We start from the raw sequence: 20326 nt of genomic DNA, 5'->3' as shown, positions 1-20326 counted from the left end.
ATTTCAACAATTCTTTTCTTATAGATGGAGAATGGAGAGGAGGTAGAAATAGAGGAATTCTATGTAAAGTACAAAAACTTGTAAGTAAAATTATAGGTTTGATTACTATCTTTATGTTCATGTAACTTCCAAATAGTTTTTAAAACCTGGTTTTGTAAATGATATAACTGTTACTATCCAACTTTAAACATTTCTAATATTGAATCCGAAACAGTGGCAAATAAACAGGGAAATACCTTGCATCGGTGGTACTGGGTTCGACAGTGTCGTCTTAATTTGTGTTCCCTCCAAAATGAAATTTATAGGTAAAAGTGCTCTGCTATTAAAAACTTTAATCTAGGGCTCATTATGCATGCAGATTCATGAGCACATACCTATGTAGCTGTGTAGATCTAACTGCAACCATAGAGTAACGTGCCTGCAAACTACTCGAAAATAACTCTTAACATGGTTTCAAAAACAAGATTTGTGTTCAACAAAATGTCTAAGATAACAAACGAGACGGCTTCCAATATTCCAGCAGATAGCTGCCCCTCTGTAAGAGGGATGTAATAGTGGTAATAGTAGAGTGTAATAGTGTAATAGTAAAGCAGCATGTTGTTTTACTTCTGGGCTCTGAAACTGCAATGCAATCAGTATTTAAAATAAGATACTTCACAGCTGGATAAGCTCATTTTTCTTTTAAAAAATAGCATATCTTGTTTAATTTTAGCAAATTTTTCCATCTGAGAGACAGAAATTTGCTTGACGGGAATTTCTTACATCTAACTGCAGATAGTTGACTTCACTTTAAATATGCTGCCACCTTTGTACCTTTTGCACTATATTGATTATTGCATGATGTTTAATAGCTTAATTATGCTTTGTTTAAGTTTTATTACACTGGTATGTAATTTTTGTATTAACTATTTGTGTCTTGGACATCTTGGCAATATGACTTTTGACAGACCCTAAATTTATAAAGTGGGACTAGTCATTTTGGCAGAGAATGCTGTTCCTTACTTTGTGTTTTCTTAAAGATGAATTATTACCATGGAGCTGCATTTAGAAGGGTTTTTCTTTTCTTTCTATCAGTGTTAAAACGTCAGTTGACTCGTAGGCGACTTTTAATTACAATGCTGTTCTCACAAAAAACAGTGTATGTAGCATGTTAGTATTTAAAATGTTTGCGTATTTTACTTAACTTCTAAAAACCCTATTCTTTGCTAGAATATGATGTTAAATAGTGACATTTATGATAAATGTTTTGTATAGTAATTATGTTTTAAGTATGCCCAATAAAAATCATCTTAGCTTCGTGCCAAACAGTAAATGCATGGAGTATGTATTTAAATTTTGAGTGGGAGTTGTTTTTATTTACTGACAAGTAAGTAGTAAGTTAGTAAGTAAGTATAATTACTTCCAGTAAAGATGATTTGTTAATAACCTGTATGATGAAGAAGATGCTGTCCAGTTTTCCAAGCATGGCACTACAATGTGCTGGAAAGGTCTAGCTATGCTAGTGGCATACATAGGAGTATGCAATGGAAGCATGGTTTTGAGTAAGATTTTCTGTTTCATCTTCTAGTTCTTACCTTCATTGTCAGTGGGCATCTGTGGAAGAGCTGGACAAAGACAAGAGAATTCAGCAGAAGATTAAGCGGTTTAAGGCAAAACAGGGCCAGAACAAATTCCTTTCAGAAGTACGAATTGTTTGTTTGTTTCTTTCTTTTAGGTATTTAAGGAATATTCTTATGAATTCTTGTTCTGTATACAAGCAGATTATTTTGAACAACTGTGTGATATATCAGTAGCATTTATTCTCGTATAAAGTATAACCATTCCTGATCTAATTCTTGCAAGTTTATGAAACTCAAGTGATCTATCCTGACTGTATACTTTTTACTGTAGTTTGTTTTTTCTTAAGGGATTTTTTTACTCTTCTTCTCTTAAAGTGAATGGTTAGTTGTTTGCATTGTAAGCCTGACTCTTACTGAATCAGTACCAGATCTCTTCTCAGGAGCTGATTATGCTGGAAAAATGAATCACATTTTTCTGTGTTATGGACTGCTGCTCACTAGGGATTCTAAGCTTTTTGTCATCAATTTAATTTCACTTAGAGCCATAAGCAGTAGTGTGGCAGGGGTCCTGTCAATAAAAGACCAGGTCTGCTGATTTGTGTCTCTGAAAGTTTACCTTTCAGTAAAATGTTGTCTTTTGAGGAAAAAAACAGGTTAATGTGCTACTGTGTTTATTTATTTATATTTATTTTTACTATATAGTTCAAACTGAACATAACCTGTTGCAAATTGAAAACTTTCATCTGTTCTAAGTGAAGATGCCTGCAATTGCTTCTTTTTAAATTTTTTTTTTTAATCTGTTTCCAAGTGGGTCACAAGTTATTGTAAATACTTGGGATTTGTTCTTGTTTTAGAAAAAGCTATCAAAATGTACATAGTCTTGAGTCCTTTTGTCTGTCTTTTCTATTGGAGGGGATCTTAAAAGTATAAAATGAAACCCAACACTTTAGTATGCAAGAGAATCCTGTAAGTTGTTGAAGGGATAAGAAAGAGCATAACAAATTGTGATTTTTGGAGAAACTGTGTATGCATGCAGTGTTCTTTCTCTGTTTTTGAAATAATAATCATTGAATCTTGCTTATAAAGCAGTTAGACAGTTCCTGTAGTTAAAGTAATCCAAAGGCACTTAGTGTACAAGGCTTTAATTTCTTTATTGCAAGCTGTAGTTTTCAAGAATGCTAAATGCATTGCATGCCATAAGCCTTTTCGATTGCTCATTAGTGAATTGTAATTTCACACTTCATTTAAAATATTCTTAAACATTCTCTCACAGTAAAAGGTTTCACACAGTAATTAAGAGGCCCAGTTAACAAAGTCTGAGAAGTCTGATTCCCTCACGGGGAATGATCTTGCTGAATGGTAGCATTTCAATTAACATGTTGAAGTTTGCCAAATATAAATTCTATGTCACCGTGACCCAAAATATTATTGCCTGGTGAAATATATAATAATTTTTCTTCTCAGGAAGGGCTAATAGAGATATCTTTTATATTTTTACCTCTCTCCTTGAACAGATTGATGATGAGCTTTTTAATCCAGATTATGTGGAAGTTGATCGAATCATGGATTTTTCACGTAGCACAGATGATAATGGAGAGGTAAAAAAACTTTTAGTGCATCTGTAGTCATACAGACATTGTGTTTAGAATTTATTGTTTAGAAATGTGAATATATTCAGAAGCTGCTAGGGTATATGTGTGTAGAAGATAGGAGCATGTTGAGAAAACACTGTCTAATATAGCAGTTTCCCTAAAATAAAGGGGTTTAAGTGGGAATTCCAAACTTCTTATAAATTACCTATATTTAAAAAAATATAAAACAAAAAAACCCCACCACCAACGAAAAGAACCTCTGATATGTGGATCTAAGGTGGTACTTAATACTGTAGAAATATGAAGTCCATGCAGGTAATGCAGAATTTAAATGAAAATTGCAAGAATCTTTGCTAAATGTCGTAAGTTTAGACATTGCAGAAAAGGTCCTGAATTCACTGTTTCTTACTTTTTAATGACTTGTTCTGCAGAACAAGATCACTTTGTCTTCCAGGAGACTCCTTTTTGGTCCTGGGAGAATAGAAAGCTTCACTGACAGTGTCAGTGTTTCCATATTGCTCTATCAGTGAATGGTGGTGGTTGGGTTGCCTGCTGGGAAATTTCTGATGACACTGATAAGAAAAAAACAGTCGACTGTTTAAATATGTGGTAAAGCATAGAAATTGTAACAGTTGGAAAACGAATATTGTTTTACTTTTAAATTTTACTCTAACCTTAGTGATTTCAAATGTAGTGTTGTGCTCATTTTGGTGGTAAGCCTGCATTCCCCGTGTTCTGATCTTACTTTGTTAGGTTGTCAAGGTGTCAGCCTGCTGTTTGCTTATCCTTTTGGCTGATTCAGACATTCAGGTCTGGTAAAGCTTTTTGAATTGTATCTAGCCGGCAGTTCTCCTGTAAAAATGGTTATACTTTCATTCTTTCTGAACTGTGATGTAATCTTATTTTTGTCTTAACAAAGCCTGTAACGCATTATCTGGTGAAATGGTGTTCACTTCCTTATGAAGACAGCACTTGGGAGCTCAAGCAAGACATCGACCAAGCTAAGATCGAAGAATTTGAGAAACTGATGTCTAGGGAGCCAGAAACAGAGCGTGTGGTAAGAATTGGCTCCGTATAGAGGATTTTATTTGAAAATAGTAAAGTAATGTGGTCTTTTAGAAACCACTAATGGGATTTGCTATATTTGAAACAGGAGCGACCTCCTGCCGATGACTGGAAGAAATCGGAGAGTTCCAGGGAGTATAAAAACAATAACAAACTCAGGGAATACCAGTTGGAGGGAGTAAACTGGCTTCTTTTCAATTGGTACAACACGTACGTAAAATATTGCTTACTGCTGAATCCTGCTTTGGAAAAGCTTTTATAGCTTATTTGAAACAATAACCTTTCTAAAGCGAGGTTTTAGAATTATTTACATGTCTCACTTTTTGCTGCAGGAGTCATACACAAACTAATTTTGGGTGGATAACATAATGTTACATAAAACATGGATAATTTAGATAGGTTCTTGTAGCAAATGCTTTTGCATGTTTATGTGTTCATGCACACCCCTGCTGCCCCTTCCTCCCCCATGTGAACTTGAGAGGTACATAAAATGGGTAAATCCATGCTTATTGCATCACAAATCATAACATTTATTCAAAATGCAAAAAGATTATGATGTCTTTTCAGTGTAAACTTGCCATTCTAGAAATTTTTGGTTTATTCAGTTTAGCTCCTTACTGATTTTCTATGTTTTAAGTTAGGAATAAATCATTCAGACGGGTTTTATTATTGTTTCCAGACGAAACTGCATTTTAGCAGATGAAATGGGGTTGGGAAAGACTATCCAGTCCATTACGTTTCTCTATGAGATATATTTGAAAGGAATCCATGGTCCTTTCTTGGTTATTGCACCGTTGTCCACAATTCCCAACTGGGAAAGAGAGTTCCGTACCTGGACAGAGCTGAATGTGGTTGTGTATCATGGGAGTCAAGCAAGCCGGCGGACCATTCAGTTGTATGAAATGTATTTCAAAGATCCACAGGTAAAAGCTCTTTATGATATTTCTTTTTGTCTTTTTTGTATATGCTTTACTGTTTTTTATTAATCTAAGCATCAGTTAGGTTTTTAGTACTGATACAGTAGGTTTTAGCTAATAATGAGGGCATATGTATTAATAAAGAGAGTGCTTTTTAATAGTAGCCAAGAGATCAGCTGGAAATAGAGGGGGACCAAGAGTTACTGAGATGGTGCAACTCTTGTTCAGGGTTTCATTGTTTTATGCAAGTTTTTCATTATTTTGTGTTCCTGAGGAGAGCTGGCAGAAAAGATTCTTAATGGAGAAACTACTTCAATTGGAACTAAGCTTAAAAATCAATCTTTGCCTACCATTCCAGGAAAAGACCAGCTTGCAGAAATTAAACTTGTCAATGCTTCTTTATCAGATTTTATAAGTCAGATAGATTTTGAATCTGTGTTACTGCGCTCAGGTTGAATAGTTCTTACGAGAGAAGGAAAGCACATACAGAAAAGATTGGGGGTAGAAAGAGAAAATTATTTTGAAAACTGAAGCTATAAAGAGCAACAGATCTCTACACTTAAATGCGTGTCTTTGCCCAGTGTACGTAACCAGGATTGGGGGAAAATAATATGCATACATTGAATGTTATTGCAAAACAACATAATTCTCCTCACGTAAGAGAAAAATGAGTGGAAGTTCAACCTGATTTGATATATTGTGGAGTATTATTTCCAGCTGAGCTTAAAGAAGTGATAGTGGTGAATTCATATTTTTAGATTTTCTGTAAAGCATTTGATTTTATGCCGCTGCATATTTTGATTAATAAACTAGAATGATGTAAAATCAATATGGCACACATTAAGTGGATTTAAAACTGGCTAACTGATATTTCTTGATGTAATTGTAAATGAGAAATGATTTGCATTTCCAGTGTAGTTCTTCAGGGATTGGTTTGTGTCCATGAGCTATGTAACACTTTTATCAATGACCTGAAAGAAAACATAAAATCACTACTGAGGAAGTTTTCAAATGACACAAAGATGGGGAGAGTGGTAAATAATTACGACAGTTCATGGATACAGAGTAAGCTGTATTACTTAATAAATTGGATCCAAGCTAACAATACTCAGAATAGCTAAATATAGGGCTATCTGTGGACAAAGAAGGGAGATGATTCTTACAGTAGGGAGAGCTCGGTTCTGGGAAGGCTGTAAGACAAATGCAGATCCTTGTGTGTCATGACACACGACCAGTTAAACATGAGTTCACACTAAGAGACTGTGGTTAAAAGGGCTAATGTAGTACAAGTGTGTAGGAGGAAAGAAATCTTTAATAAAGAGTAGAAAAGTTAGAGCATTCTTCTCTTTGTCAGTAATGTGGTGGGTAGTCCAGTTCTACCTAGTTCTCACTTCCTGTCCTCAAAATGAGTGTTGAAAAAGCGGAGTCCTTAGAGCAAAGCTATGGGGGTGGTTGCAAGATAGAAAATACGCTTTTACAGGGAAAGAACTGAGTAAAAACTGTTTTGAAGGTGATGACTGGCACAACTTGACATGCCATTGGGGCAAACAGAAATAGAATCACGTACTTAAATATAATAGAAAAACACATAGTAATTTTTAGTAGTTAGAAGTTACATCTGTTTGGCCTATTTTCACAGCGATTCATCAAAGAAGCTTTCAAATCAAAATCATATACATCGTTGTTAAGATTGATCTGAATAACAGTTGCTACACTGAGGTTTAATGGCTTATTCCTTACATTTAGCTTCTTACCTAGATACATTATACACAAATGAACTGGAATTGATTTGTACTTTTTCTGGTTTTAAAGTTATTTCTTATCAGAGAGAGATATTTTATATCAAATCTAAAAATTTGGGTTTATGCAAATACTGTCTCAACTGAAGTGTTTCCTGTGTTAAAAATCATGTTTGTTTGTTATTTAAGCTGTGCTTCTTCTCGGCATGTTCTTCCCCTTAGGATGCAGCAGTTACATAGCATGAAACCTGAAGAAACATCATCAGAAAAATCCCATTTACTGTGCAGATTCTTAGTGTTATTTTGGCAATATCGTTTCATTGATCTAAAGACAACTGAAAGGATCTAAAGCAAGATGCTGCAGAAAGTTTTGTTCCCTCTGTTGCCATATTCTTAACTCGCCTCTTGCAATGACCATGGCAGTCATTTGACCCCATAGCGAGTAATGACAAAGCACTCACGGCACAGAAAAATGAATCATTTTTTGCTAGCTTTGCTCGCTGAACTGGCGTAAGAGGAGAATCACACAATTGCCATGATTGGGGATAAAGGAGAAATGGAGTGAACTCGTCCTTTCAGTGGCAGCTAGCTTAGATGTGTCATGAAATCACCTTCTTTGCAAGACTGTGTCAGCTGTGAAATGCATGGTAGAAACTGAATTCTGGGAAAAAAATCTCTTCATGTTCTGACAAAAAGAAATCCCCATGTAGCGTTCAGTCTGGCATCCTCTAAAGTACCATCAGTGGGTGTACAATGGGGGATGAGAAGGGAGAGAAAGAAGGCAGGCAGGCTTTGGCAGTATCATTTCTAGTCACCTTGCCAAACACATCAACACAGGCATCGGCATCTTTGGCTTTTTAGGTCTTAACATGAAAAGAGGCCTCTCAAGCTGAGCTGTTTCTCAAAAAGACAATTGAACACTGAGAAAATCTGAGTGGCTTTGAAGGGCAATAATACGAGACAGCATGCATAAGAAGCACCTACCCCGTCTGCAGTAGTGTGATTTTTCAGAGTCAACACCAGTAACCAGTCAAGTTGCTATGAAAAGCTAGAGAGCAGTCGATAACAAAATACATTTCTCCAGTGGTGTGACTTCAACACTAAGGACACTATGCTACCAGAGACATTCCCCTAAAATCCCTTCCTGCCTTCCTGCTTGTGAGCGTCACGTAGGGAAGCCTTTTCTGGTGTTCTTGAGCAATATAACTGAAAGATCCTTCTGGGGTTCCTGGGTAGAATATCAAATAAGCCAGTTGCTTTTCTGTAGTATTCTACCTCTGAGAAAGAGTTCTGTTGTAAGATCAGGAAAACTATATATGCCAAATAAAATTAATAACAGAGCCCTGCAAAAGAATTGACTTGTTTGTGAGTGAAATTTACTTTGCAGTGTAATAATGACTAAAAAGAGAAACCACCTGGTTCACATGTAGAAACCGAACACCTTGTCCTTGGTTGATTTTTAACTCAAAGTAATGCTATTGATGTTTAGTACTTTTTCTGGCTTACCTGGTTCATTCCTTTCGGGCTCAGTGGGTCTTGGCTTAAGAGAGTATTTTCTTGCCTGCATGGTTTTCTTCCTTGCTGAGAAGCTACTGAGCTATGAACATGTCATCAGCATAGGATTACCTCAGATTTCTGCAAAGAATGGTTAGCGTGCAGCAGTTTAAGGCAGTATTTTACCAATAGGGACTCTGTCTTTCACCGAAGATGACGTTGAATTGCATTTTACAAAGTGGCTGCGACTTAGTTTTCCAGATGCCTTCAGGCTATAATTGGTTAACATGCACGTTTCTTGCATCTGTTCTCTTGTTCCTCAAAGTGGAGTCTGAGGTTGGTGGGAGAAGACCATAATAATCTTTCATAGTTCCCATTGGTGGGATGTGCATGTTTTTAGAAGTCCACTTCTTATACACATCCAATTGATCTTCTCAGTTTGTATCTGCTAAGAGGTAATACCCCAAAACGTAGCCCAACTTTTATATTCATATCTAATTGGTGTACCTTGTGGCTACCTCTGTTGCTTGAGTTACTTCCAGAAGAATTTCCAAACAGAACACGAAACTGCTACCTATTAGGAAGATTGATTTCCTCAAATGGAAGAACTTCTCTGAATAAATGGATATGAAATTCCTGTGATTCCAACGTCAGAGAAATTCATTTGGATGCCACACTGAAACAGGATAAATTGATTCCTAGTTGCCCAAGAATTCACCTTGGCAATGCTGTAGGTCACTTTCCTTGATAGCTTCTACATTTAAATTTCTCAAATGTGATGTTAATAGGATTACTTAGGATTCTTCCCCATACTTCCCCAAGTGTTGGAGGCCTGAAACTGTTCAAGAACAACATCCTTCACCTGCTAAAGCTCTTGGAGAGCTCTTGGAACTTTCTGCTTGATTTACTTCTGTGTTCTTCAGTATCGCATTTGACAGTCTTTCAAATAATGTGAGCTCTTGTGGCAAGACCACTATGCATATTTTAATGTGAGATTTAGACAGCTCTAAATATATAATCAAGGGTCTCTTATGATTTTTACTTCACCTGGATGTGCTGCTTTATGTAGTGATCATTTTTGAAGAGCACTGCTTGCCGTACAGTCATGAGGTTGCTCGTTAAGCATTTTCCACTACGTGGAAAGAATCTCCTGGGCTGCATTCTCATATTTTCACAGTTATATCTGGCTCATGAAAAGGTTATAGCATTTCAGTTTGCTGGCTTTCTAAGTTGCCCACTTAGTGATCTTCATCTGCTGTTTGTTAGGTAACAACTCTCTTTCTCCCTAAGAAGATAAATGTTTCTGGACTATGCCACGAGAAAGCACTGTTGAGAAGGTCATTACTTCCTCTGAAATACTCTTGATGTGCATAGGCACATTTAATGCTGAGTTCAGGATATCAGGTTTCCAATCATTTTATTGAGTCAGTAACTAGTTCTGATCCCCACAGTTTGGAGAGGATTATATGCAGGTCACTTATAAAAGGATTCAGACTTGGACGTATTTGAAGGAAGAAATGGTCACCTTACTGTAAAATATTTGTTTCTTTTGAAATGTATTCAATATACAACCCACAACATAGTCCTGCTTTGAAAACATAGAATGGCTTTGAACTTGTGTGAGGCCCATCCTTAGAGAGACAGTGTTTCTGCGCAGACCAAGTGACTCTGGAGATACCAAGTTACTTTTTTTTTTTTTTAAATAACATTGGGAAGACATGCAGCACAATGTCAGAAAGATGTTCATTTCATGATCTTGGGTAAAGTTTTTTCAGTTTTTTTTTGAAACAGAGTCTTAGTATCAGCGCTGAAAATAAGAACCTCACCTAACAAAATAAATAGTGAATATGGTGCCAGACATCAAGTAAATCATCCTGTTGAACTTTCCTTAACACAAGTTTACAAAAATATCAAGGAAATATATGCAGAGATATACATTCTCCATTTAAGAGTTCAGAGATTTGCTTCTTTTCAAAGCTGTTTACTAGAATTGTAGGTGTTCTGGATACTTGATGTCCACCACAAAAAAATTACTGTTTCTTGGGAGCAAAATATTCTAATAGTCATTAAAACGAAGCCTTAATGTACTTCTGGCTTATTTGGATTGTTTGGGAGAACCATCACACACCTTTGATTTAAAAGAAAAAAGAAAATTCTCTTGACAAAGTGTGAAAACCTTATTTAAATATTGCAGCAATACATGAATGCTTCAAGGCATTAGTATAACCCGTATGAATTACGACTGAAATACTTGTATAACATCTTTGTGATGAATATGCAGTGATTCTGTGGGCCTTTTTGCAGGATTAAAAACATAGCTAGTATGAAGCCAGTAGTAAACTTACACATTTGTATTCCCTCGTTAAGTCAGCAATAATGACTTCATTTACTTAAAATATCTTTCCCATTGTAATGTTCTGTATTTTTAAAGAATGAATTTTGAAGGTGATACAAATGTATTTCCTTTCTTTGCCAGGGAGTTTACTTTAACTTTTACTGTTCTTTTTAGGGTCGTGTGGTAAAGGGGTCCTACAAGTTCCACGCCATTATCACAACATTTGAAATGATCTTGACTGACTGCCCAGAGCTGCGTAACATTCCATGGCGCTGCGTGGTCATCGATGAGGCCCACAGGCTGAAAAACAGGAACTGTAAGCTTTTGGAAGGACTCAAGATGATGGACCTGGTCAGTGTGTACATCTCTTACATTTGCATCTTCTGTATTTTTATTACTCCTGATTTATGGTTTCATCAAAAAGTAAAATTAAAGCTTTTCTTCTCAAGTAAAATCATCGAGTGCTAAGAAGAATGAGGGGAATGCAGCTGAGAAAGTCTTTAAAATACCTGGAAGCATATGCATACCTTCTATTTTGGAGTGCTAATGTTTCATAAGTCTCTTCATTGATTTAGGCCTAGAATTGTGTGGATTCTGTTAAAAGAATCAAGACAAATTTGTTCTTTCCTTTCTCTCTTTTCATGTGACTTACTCCATAGTCACTCCTTCACATAGACATTTATTTAAAGGTATAATGTGGTCAGGTGGCCAAATACAGGTGTGAGAGTTAAACTGCTCTGCCTTAATGTCAGCTCTAATGTTAATTTGTTGTGTGGCCATACGGATGTTCTTTCAGACTGAGGAAGGGAAAAGTGAGTTGGTTTCTGATGCTTACATAAATATGTATTATGTTATGTGCACAAAATATGTGTATTAAGCACACAGAGAAAAATAAGATGATGGTTTTTAAAGATATTTGCCATTTAAATGGCAAAATAATTTTTTTTTTTTTTCGTCAGGAGATTTTTTAAGAATGTGAGAGGAATGCAGTCATGCTAAGTTAACACCTGGAACTCAAAACCTCTTATTTCTGATAAGAATAAGAGGCGTAAACATTAGCTTACACAAGCACTGGTGACCTATAGGTCACTTTTAGTTTCTTTTCCCCTGTTTCTTAAACAATACTTTCTTGAAGGAGACTTGAGGCTTAACCAATGAAAGTTTGTAAAAATTCTGTATGCAATTTATTTTCCTGACTATGGTTGCTATTAGAGGAAAGCTGAGCTTATAGGCATGGCTATAGATGGAGATATGGGACTTCTGACTTCAGTTCTTGTTCTACTACTAAATTCATGTTTGACCTTGGGCTAGTTGCTTAACCTCTCTGGGCTCCTCCTCTAAAGCAATATGCAACTTTTCCTCTTGTCTCTGCTAGTCTCATGCTCTGTTGTGTGTAGATGGAAAGTAGGACTCTGCTTCAGGTTTCCTATGTTAGAAACTTAACACCTGCCCTGAAGAGATTCATGCACTGAGATCTATTGGAGGTGTGGTAAATCGATGGATTTATACTGGAAGTGATGGGATAAGTTCAGCTGTTAGTTTAGTTCATTGTATTTGTGAAAGGGCTGGGACGTTGTGGATCAGTAAAATCTCTTCTTGTATCTGGAGGACTTTTGAAGATGCTTAAGTAGTGAAGTATTTTTCTGGGCTATCGCTGAAGGAAGGCCAGAATACTAGTTAGAAATGTCTTGAAAAGAGCTATATGTAAGTAGTTGAGGGGAGGGGAGAGGAAACAAAGGTGAGAGAGACATATAGGAAAAAAAAGACAGAATCTTGTGTATTTCTCCATTGGAAATGAATTTAGATGGATTCCTAGGCAAGTATTTCTTAACCTTTCAGGAACATAAAGTGCTGCTTACTGGAACCCCTTTGCAAAATACAGTAGAAGAGCTATTTAGCTTGCTTCACTTCTTGGAACCAGGTCGCTTCCCATCAGAAACCACATTCATGCAAGAATTTGGTGATCTGAAAACTGAAGAACAGGTAAACTTTTCCTGCACACTTACTTTTCTATTTAGATAATGTGAATTTATCCATTTTATTATATCTGAACTTCCTTAGTTGTTTTTACAAGTAATACCTATTTACTTTTTTTGGAAGACCACAGTAGTTTTATCCCTGGTTTTTTGTTTGTTTTCATTTTGTTAAGTTTTTTGCTTTTGACCAAAAGTCATTTTGCCTTATCCCTGTTTTTTTTTTATCCTCTGTCCATTGGTCATGCAGAAACAGGGAGAGTTTCCCCTCGTTAAAATGGTGTTTAAAAATGGGGGTGGGATGTCTTGTAACAGTTGCTGGATGAAAATACTTCTAGAATTGCTTGTTCACTCTAAAAGAATTAACTTGTCAGTTGACATTCTTCCTTAAGCATCAGTATCAGAGTGAGGGGCCTGTTCTCTGTAACTTTTGTGGAGTTAACATCTGAGAGTTATCAATGACCTCTGTGCAAACAGGAACATATTGGAAACCTAGTTTAGCAAGAGGTAACCAAATGGAGGGAGATTTTTTTGACTGACTCAGAAACAGATTTCTCAAGCTGTCCAATAAAAGAAGTGCATAAATCAATGCAAAATGAAAGACCCTCAATGCAGTATGTTTTAGATCTAAAATGTAAAAGCTTCTGATGATCATATATAAAACTTGAATTTCTTCTTGTATGTATGAAAATGTTTTAAAAAGTCAATAGGTAACAGTCAAATCACCCTAACGTTAGGAGTTAACTAAAGCATGGCATCTTAATTTAGGCACCTTAATTTGGCCCTTTGCACTCTATGATAATCTAACTTCACGATTGCATGCATTTTTGTGTGCAACTTTATGAGAAATGCAAAATGGTGCAACTGTTTGAAAATTCAATTTCTGGTGTTTATAACTTCTGACTGCTTGAATTTATCAACTTTCCTTGAGAGCAACTCTTCCATAGGTAATAGTCTAAATTACAAAACAGCTCTCTCCCCAGCCCCTTACCTCCTGGAAAAATCATAGCGTGTCCTGAGGGAATCACAGGATATGTTTCCACAGATTGTGCAGGCAGTTGCGTGCTAGTCAGAATGGACTCTGACCTGATTGGAAGTGAGCCAGCTCTGATCCAGAAGCCATGTAGTCCTGTTAATATAGTGTTTGAGCTGAAGTTAATATATCCTAACTCTCAACATAGCTTTTGTCTGGCCAGCTCAAAATGTCAGCAGAGCAGACCTGGAAATTTTTGAAGCCATACATGGAATGTATTCTGCTCCAGCAGAATCGGAGCCTGGATTGCTTGGGCCAACAAGTTTTTGGAAGAAGTGCCTTCTCTGCTGACACACCATTAGATGTTTTGGAATTTGATTTATCTTTCAAGTGATGGGAGAGATTATGTGTTAATGACTTGGGTTTTCTCCTCCATTCCTTGCAATCTTATTCCATGTATTTTTTTTAATTGTTCATCCCTCCATACTAATTTATCTTTTTTTCTCCTGAAGTTGCTTTATTACTAAGGGAATGATGTGAATTCAGGAAAAAGTGTCTTTTGTTCATGTTTCTGCTGTGCAGCTCTGCATCAGGAGATGATGACCAATTTCAGGGTGAATTATCAGCTCTTCAATGCTGAGGTGGTTTGTACTTTGAGAGACAATCTAAAACAACTTAAATGCCAGTCTTTTCCTATATGGAGTATGTTTGCGCTTTTTATGTAAGGGACTTCACAAAAACTTGACAAAACTTGGCTAATTTTTTTGAGGAAAATGGACGTTTCTTCCCCCCTCCCCCATTTAGGATGTGTCTTAAAGTATATGCTGCAAAACCTGGAGACACTAAAAATTATCAGTGTGTTAAAAATTTACAGAAATAAAATGTTTTCATTTTGAGACCAGGCCTAAATAGTTTTCTACTTCAGTGGATGTCAAAACTAGGGAAATAAGAAAAGAATTAGAAGCAGATACATAAAGGGAAAAAATAGCATTAAACACTGTGTTTAGTGGTGAGAAGTTGACTGCAAAACTTGATCTTACAGTCAGATTTGCGTATATAGCTGTGCTTACTTAGGGTTAGCTCTGCATGACTGGTGTGCAGAACTGTCCTTGTCTGGAAGGATGGTTCTAAGTGAGGTCTGTTTAATAACACTCACTAAACAGAAGGGTTGCACACTAAAAGTTGTCTTTAGAAGTGTATATGTCACTGAGTTAACAAGGAGAACTCAGTCTCTAGGTCATTGAGGAAAGATGTTTTTTACAAATGCTCTCTACTTGTGACCTGAGGTAGGAAACAAGGATTTTAGAATTAAGGAAATTGAAAAATAAATATTTGCATTAAACCTATATTTCCTAGGTGCAAAAACTCCAAGCTATTTTGAAGCCGATGATGCTGAGACGTCTCAAGGAGGATGTAGAAAAAAACCTGGCCCCCAAAGAGGAAACCATCATTGAAGTTGAGCTGACAAATATTCAGAAGAAATACTATCGTGCTATTCTTGAAAAGAATTTCACATTTCTTTCCAAGGGTGGAGGTCAGGCAAATGTACCTAATCTTTTGAACACTATGATGGAACTAAGAAAATGCTGCAATCATCCGTACCTTATTAATGGTAGGCCTCCTATTTTTCTCCTTATTCAAAAAAAGGCTGTAAGGCACTTCAGTAGGTTAGAAACTCTATTCTAGTGTGTCTTTTTATTTATTCATTTGTTTTAAGTAGGACAATGAGATAACCTTTTAGGTTCTCTTAGGTATGGATATCTGCTAGCCAGGACAGCATTGCTTTTGAAGACATCTGTGCTGCTTTTTTCCAAGGCTTCCTAGCCCTGACAGAGTTAGTGTTGGTATTATTAAGTTTTCCTTTCTGTTATTTCTGACAAACAAGACTTCCGTTATCATGCAGGTTGTTGGATGCTGGCATAAATATGGCAATTTTTCCTTCAAAGTTATAGTTAGCTGCTACTTATTTTCTTGCCATAGAACATTATGAAATAGTAACTTAAAATTTCTGAATAAAAGTTGTGGGGTAAGAGATGATGATCAGGCCTGCTTTTATGGCCACGTGTTGTCAGTTCATTTTGCTAATTTAACTAGTCAGGAAAAGATTAGTATGAATGTCATCTTAGACTGCAATGACAAACACTGTTTTTCAGTGTGATGCCACTGATTTTAGATCAGGATTATCTATGGCAAGTACTATAGAATCATAGAATATCTTAAGTTGGAAGGAACCTGTAAGGATCATCGAGTCTAACTCCCTGCTCCTCGCAGGACTACCTAAAACTAAATCGTATGACTAAGAGTGTCATCCAGACGCTCCTTGAACTCTGATTGTCATGGTGCCGTGACCACTTACCTGGGGACCCTGTTCCAGTGACTGACCATATGATGAACCAGCCAGCTATATAGCTCTCTGAAGTATGCTAAACTTGTATGTGTTGGTCAAATCAAATCTTCCCTTTGAGGATGTAATACAAGCCTCCGTACAGGGTTGCATTCTACTAGTTTCTTGTTTCCCAACTCCTCTTCCTTACTGTATATGATTTATGCTATAGTTGGTTTAATGCTGGTTATAAGCTTCATGATGAAAGACTGTTTTGTTCAAGAGCCATATGGGATTTCAGGTTTTTTATTGTATGACTTCCATATTGCAATGCTTACATTTTTTTCTTGACATTTTTGTTTAAATGGGGGGGAAATGCTTAAACTGATTCACGAAATGACATCTAATTATATTTCATGCACAAGTAATTATTCCAAAGACATGATAAAGGGTTACTCCAAAGTACTTCAACCCAGCCATGCTGGTGGGCTGCTCAGTTTCTAAACTCAGATGAGCATACAGTAAAGTAGCTTTGTGGTTCTGGTGTAGGGTTTTTTTGTTGTTGGTTCTTTGTTTTAAGTTAACCCGTTATAGAAATGACTTTACCAGAAAATAGTTTAGGATGTTCAGGTTATAAGCTTCTGAACTTGATGCTTTTTACATTTCTTGTTTTTCAGCTAATTTTTAACCTTGCTGTTATTTTTCCTTATTTCATGTTTGCTAGAAGAAATAGACTGAATATTTTGCTGCTACTTTGGTTTGTCAAATGGAGTTCATGAGTAGTGCTTGCAGTGTTGCTGACAGCAATGATCTTTTTCCTCACAAGTCTTGTATCGTTTAGTGTCTGTTAAAGACTGCTGAAGTCCAGGTGGCTATATAGAAAATTTCAAGTATTTTTTGATGACTGTATCTTAACCCTAATAAAGGGAGGTGGATTTGTCTGTTGAATGCTTTTGCCTTTGTAACATTTTTGTGACTTTTGAACATTTGGACTTGCTTGGTGTCATGCAGGTGGGTCAAGCCTTCAGATTTGAGGGAAAAATAAATAAATCCTGACTATTATCAGTGTGGAAATGGAACTACATATATATGTCCTTTGAAGTTCTAGGACAGAAAATACTCTTACATCCTGTAGTTGTCTGAGCCTGAGGTTTTATTTTCTTGATCGATAATTAACATCTTTGTACTTACAGTGATGGCACAAGAGGTCTTGCAGTGCTAGTACATAATGTTGCATAGTGTTCTCCTGTTGAACGATTTGTCGCTGTAGCAAGTTCTCGAGACTTAACTGCTTTTATAAAAGTGTCTCTGAATCCTTCTCATTTTCTTCAAGTTTACAGGTTTTGTGAGGAAGCAGTACTGCGTGTGTATTTGAATATCCAAGTAGAACACTGTGTGTTTTGTTTTGCATAAAAGTTGCAAGCAAGTCTTCTAGATAATCTTCAGTTAAGAGCCACAGAAGGTTATATGATGGAAATAGTATGGTAGGAGTTGAATGTGGAGTGGTTTTTTTGTTTGTTTCTTGATTGGTAGATCTGTTCTGTGGAGGGGAGAATGGTGATCTGCTGAGAGTGTCTCAGAGTAGACTTCTAGAGGGAGTTACTGCATTTTGTGTATTCTCCAACCAACTTGGGCAAAGCATTGTCTGTCATTTTTCTTAGAGCTGGACTCCTTGTTTTCTCCATAGCAACCATTCTCAAGTATTTATACATCATTCCTCTTTCTCTGTCTCCAAGAGCCAGCAGTGGGGAGTGCCTCTGTACTTGCACATCCTACAGTGTTGAACATTGGAAAGGTTTCTTACTGTGTTCCTTATGCCCTCTTGAGCCCAGAAAGCCTCTCCTAATTAGGAGTGGAAGTGGAGGTTTCCCTGATGGTCCAAGCATTCAAATACCTTCCTTTCATCCCCTACTAAAAATCAGCTAGGAACTAGTGTTACAGACCTACAGGTACTACATCAAGTAACTTTTGGGTAACAAACTACTCAATGTATGTCACTTAATTGCAATTGAAGTAGAAATTAAAAAGTCAGGGCAGTCTTTTACAGGGTTTAACTAAGATAGGGTTATTGAAAGAGCACATTTTTGGAGGACATGGTCTATTATGGAACTGGGTCTTGCTGCGACCAAACTCTAATACTGAAAATTCACCATTCATTAGACCTGTTTGTGGATTTCTTGTGGAGTGCTTGGCTTAGGTGATTTGCTTTTGCAGATGCTGTGTTTGCATATTGGTTTACTTCATAGTAGTGAAACTTAAATTTGGATATCACAGCTGATTAAGAAATAAATGATGTAACCAAGAAAGATCACTGAAATTACTGTATATGAACTACTTGACAGCCTACTATATTCTGAAATTGCCTAAGCTCAGTACAGAATCTGATATTTCCTACCCAAAATTCTGCCCATTTTACAAGATGGGAAGTGATATGATTGAAGGGAACTTGAAGGAGTGTGTGATTGTACTATTTTCACATGGATTTATTTTTCTTATGTGCAAACCATTGGGATCAGTAAGCTTTGAGCAGGAAATCCAGAAAAGGAAAATTCAGGGATGTAACACACTTCAAATGTGGTCACATCTTGAGTCCGTTAAGTTCTAGAAAAGCTAGTAGTGCAAGTGTATTGAGTGATACAAAGCTGTCAGACAGCCTGCTTAGGGTGGTATCTAGTTAAGATGCCACATTACAGTAGGCACTGAACCAGCGATCACACAGGGAGGGTGCGTTTGCATGTTTGTTTACAGGGATCTGCTTAGAACTGGGATATGAGAGAGATGCTCAGCAGAAGCCTGGCAGTAAGCTGTTTCCCACCCCCCACCCCCCCACCCCCACCCCCCCCCCGCAAGCCCTACTACCTTTCCTTGTGTTATTCAAAAGCAGTGTTGAAGCTGAATATTATACAAACCAGAAATACTTTATAAACTACATTTTGTTAAAAACAAAACAAAACAAAACAACAAAAAACCCCCAGAGGGATTGAAAAAGACAACTCCAAGAAAGAGTTTATTTGGATGTGAAATAAGCTTAGAATGAAGATTCCTAACCTTTTACATAGCCAAGAATAGTAATCTGATAATTCTCGGAATAGTCCACTGTTTGTAGAAGTGACATAAAAAATGATATAAAAGCATAGGAGAGGTTGAAGAGAAAACTTGAACTTGGTCTGTAGTCTTCAGGTAATGAGCAATACAAGGAAATATTTGCTGCTGTGCATATCGTTCATAGGCAAAGAGAGTGGCAAGAAAGAACTTTAGACTAATTCTGGAAAGAATATATACATTGGGTGGCTTCATCAAACTGAACAAAAAGAAATCATTAAGTGAGAAAAGAAAACTAAATAGAACGTAAAATAATTTCACAGCTGCTTATTCCCACCTCCCTCCCCCCCCCCCCCCCCCATTAGTTTTTTCATTGTTTGGATTTTGATTCTATAATTAATAATGGAAGGAGCAGGTCCAGGTCATGCGCGTGTTTAAGTCTGGTTTTGGTTTTGGAGGCACAGACATCAAATGTGATTTGTATTCCTCGGATTTTCCTGTGGAAACGAGATATTTTTTCTTCCGTCTTGCGTTTAAAAAAGGACAGAAAATCCATTTAATCAGTTGGAATATGGTTTACTTTTTAATCTTTTCTTCCTTAATTTTTCATTAAATTGTGTACATCAAATAGTTGAATGAATTTATTTAGGAAAGGGTTTACTCCTGTTTAAAAGAGGAAAAAAAGAAAGAGAATGCTCAAAGTTACTTTTTATTTATGCTGTATTTGTGTATATGTTTGCTTTAAATTTAAGCGTAATATTTTTTATAAATGTTTATTCACATAATGCTTAAAACATTCCTGCAGTTTCTATAGGGTATTGAAGGCAAACTCATTGTTTATTAATAAAACCCCTTACAGTGTTCATGTATTGCTGTCCAATCTTTGCAGGTGCTGAAGAGAAAATTTTGGAAGAGTTTAAAGAAACACACAATGCCGACTCTCCAGATTTTCAGCTCCAGGCAATGATCCAGGCTGCTGGCAAGCTAGTACTGATTGACAAGCTGCTGCCAAAACTGAAGGCTGGTGGCCACAGGGTGCTTATCTTTTCCCAGATGGTGCGCTGCTTGGACATACTGGAAGACTACCTCATTCAAAGACGGTGAGAGCAACAATATAATACAATACTAAATAAACTGTGCTTTCCTCAGTGGCCACAGTATTTAACCTGTGAGTAATCTATATTGCAAAAGGATGAAATTCAAACACTTTACAGTATTTTCTGTTGTGATCTGACTAAAGGGAAAAGCATATCTGTAAGTTGCAAGTACTGAGATTTTTTTCTTTTGGGTGAATACAAAATGACTTCACATGGA

General features: G+C 36.6%; 1 protein-coding gene across 1 annotated transcript in view; it reads left to right on the top strand.

The window, feature by feature from the left end:
- The window catches only part of CHD7 (chromodomain helicase DNA binding protein 7), a 132280-nt gene that overhangs the window by 91706 nt on the left and 20248 nt on the right, over positions 1 to 20326 (top strand). The window contains exons 7-16 of the mRNA XM_075141779.1: positions 25 to 80; positions 1568 to 1682; positions 3074 to 3157; positions 4071 to 4208; positions 4305 to 4426; positions 4896 to 5139; positions 10876 to 11052; positions 12541 to 12684; positions 15004 to 15259; positions 19902 to 20112. Coding sequence (XP_074997880.1) covers positions 25 to 80; positions 1568 to 1682; positions 3074 to 3157; positions 4071 to 4208; positions 4305 to 4426; positions 4896 to 5139; positions 10876 to 11052; positions 12541 to 12684; positions 15004 to 15259; positions 19902 to 20112 — 1547 coding nt within the window. The remainder of the gene's footprint in view (positions 1 to 24; positions 81 to 1567; positions 1683 to 3073; positions 3158 to 4070; positions 4209 to 4304; positions 4427 to 4895; positions 5140 to 10875; positions 11053 to 12540; positions 12685 to 15003; positions 15260 to 19901; positions 20113 to 20326) is intronic.

This window comes from Calonectris borealis, chromosome 2 (assembly GCF_964195595.1).
Source record: "Calonectris borealis chromosome 2, bCalBor7.hap1.2, whole genome shotgun sequence".
Classification (NCBI taxonomy): Eukaryota; Metazoa; Chordata; class Aves; order Procellariiformes; family Procellariidae; genus Calonectris; species Calonectris borealis.
This window is presented reverse-complemented; position numbering and strand designations above follow the sequence as displayed.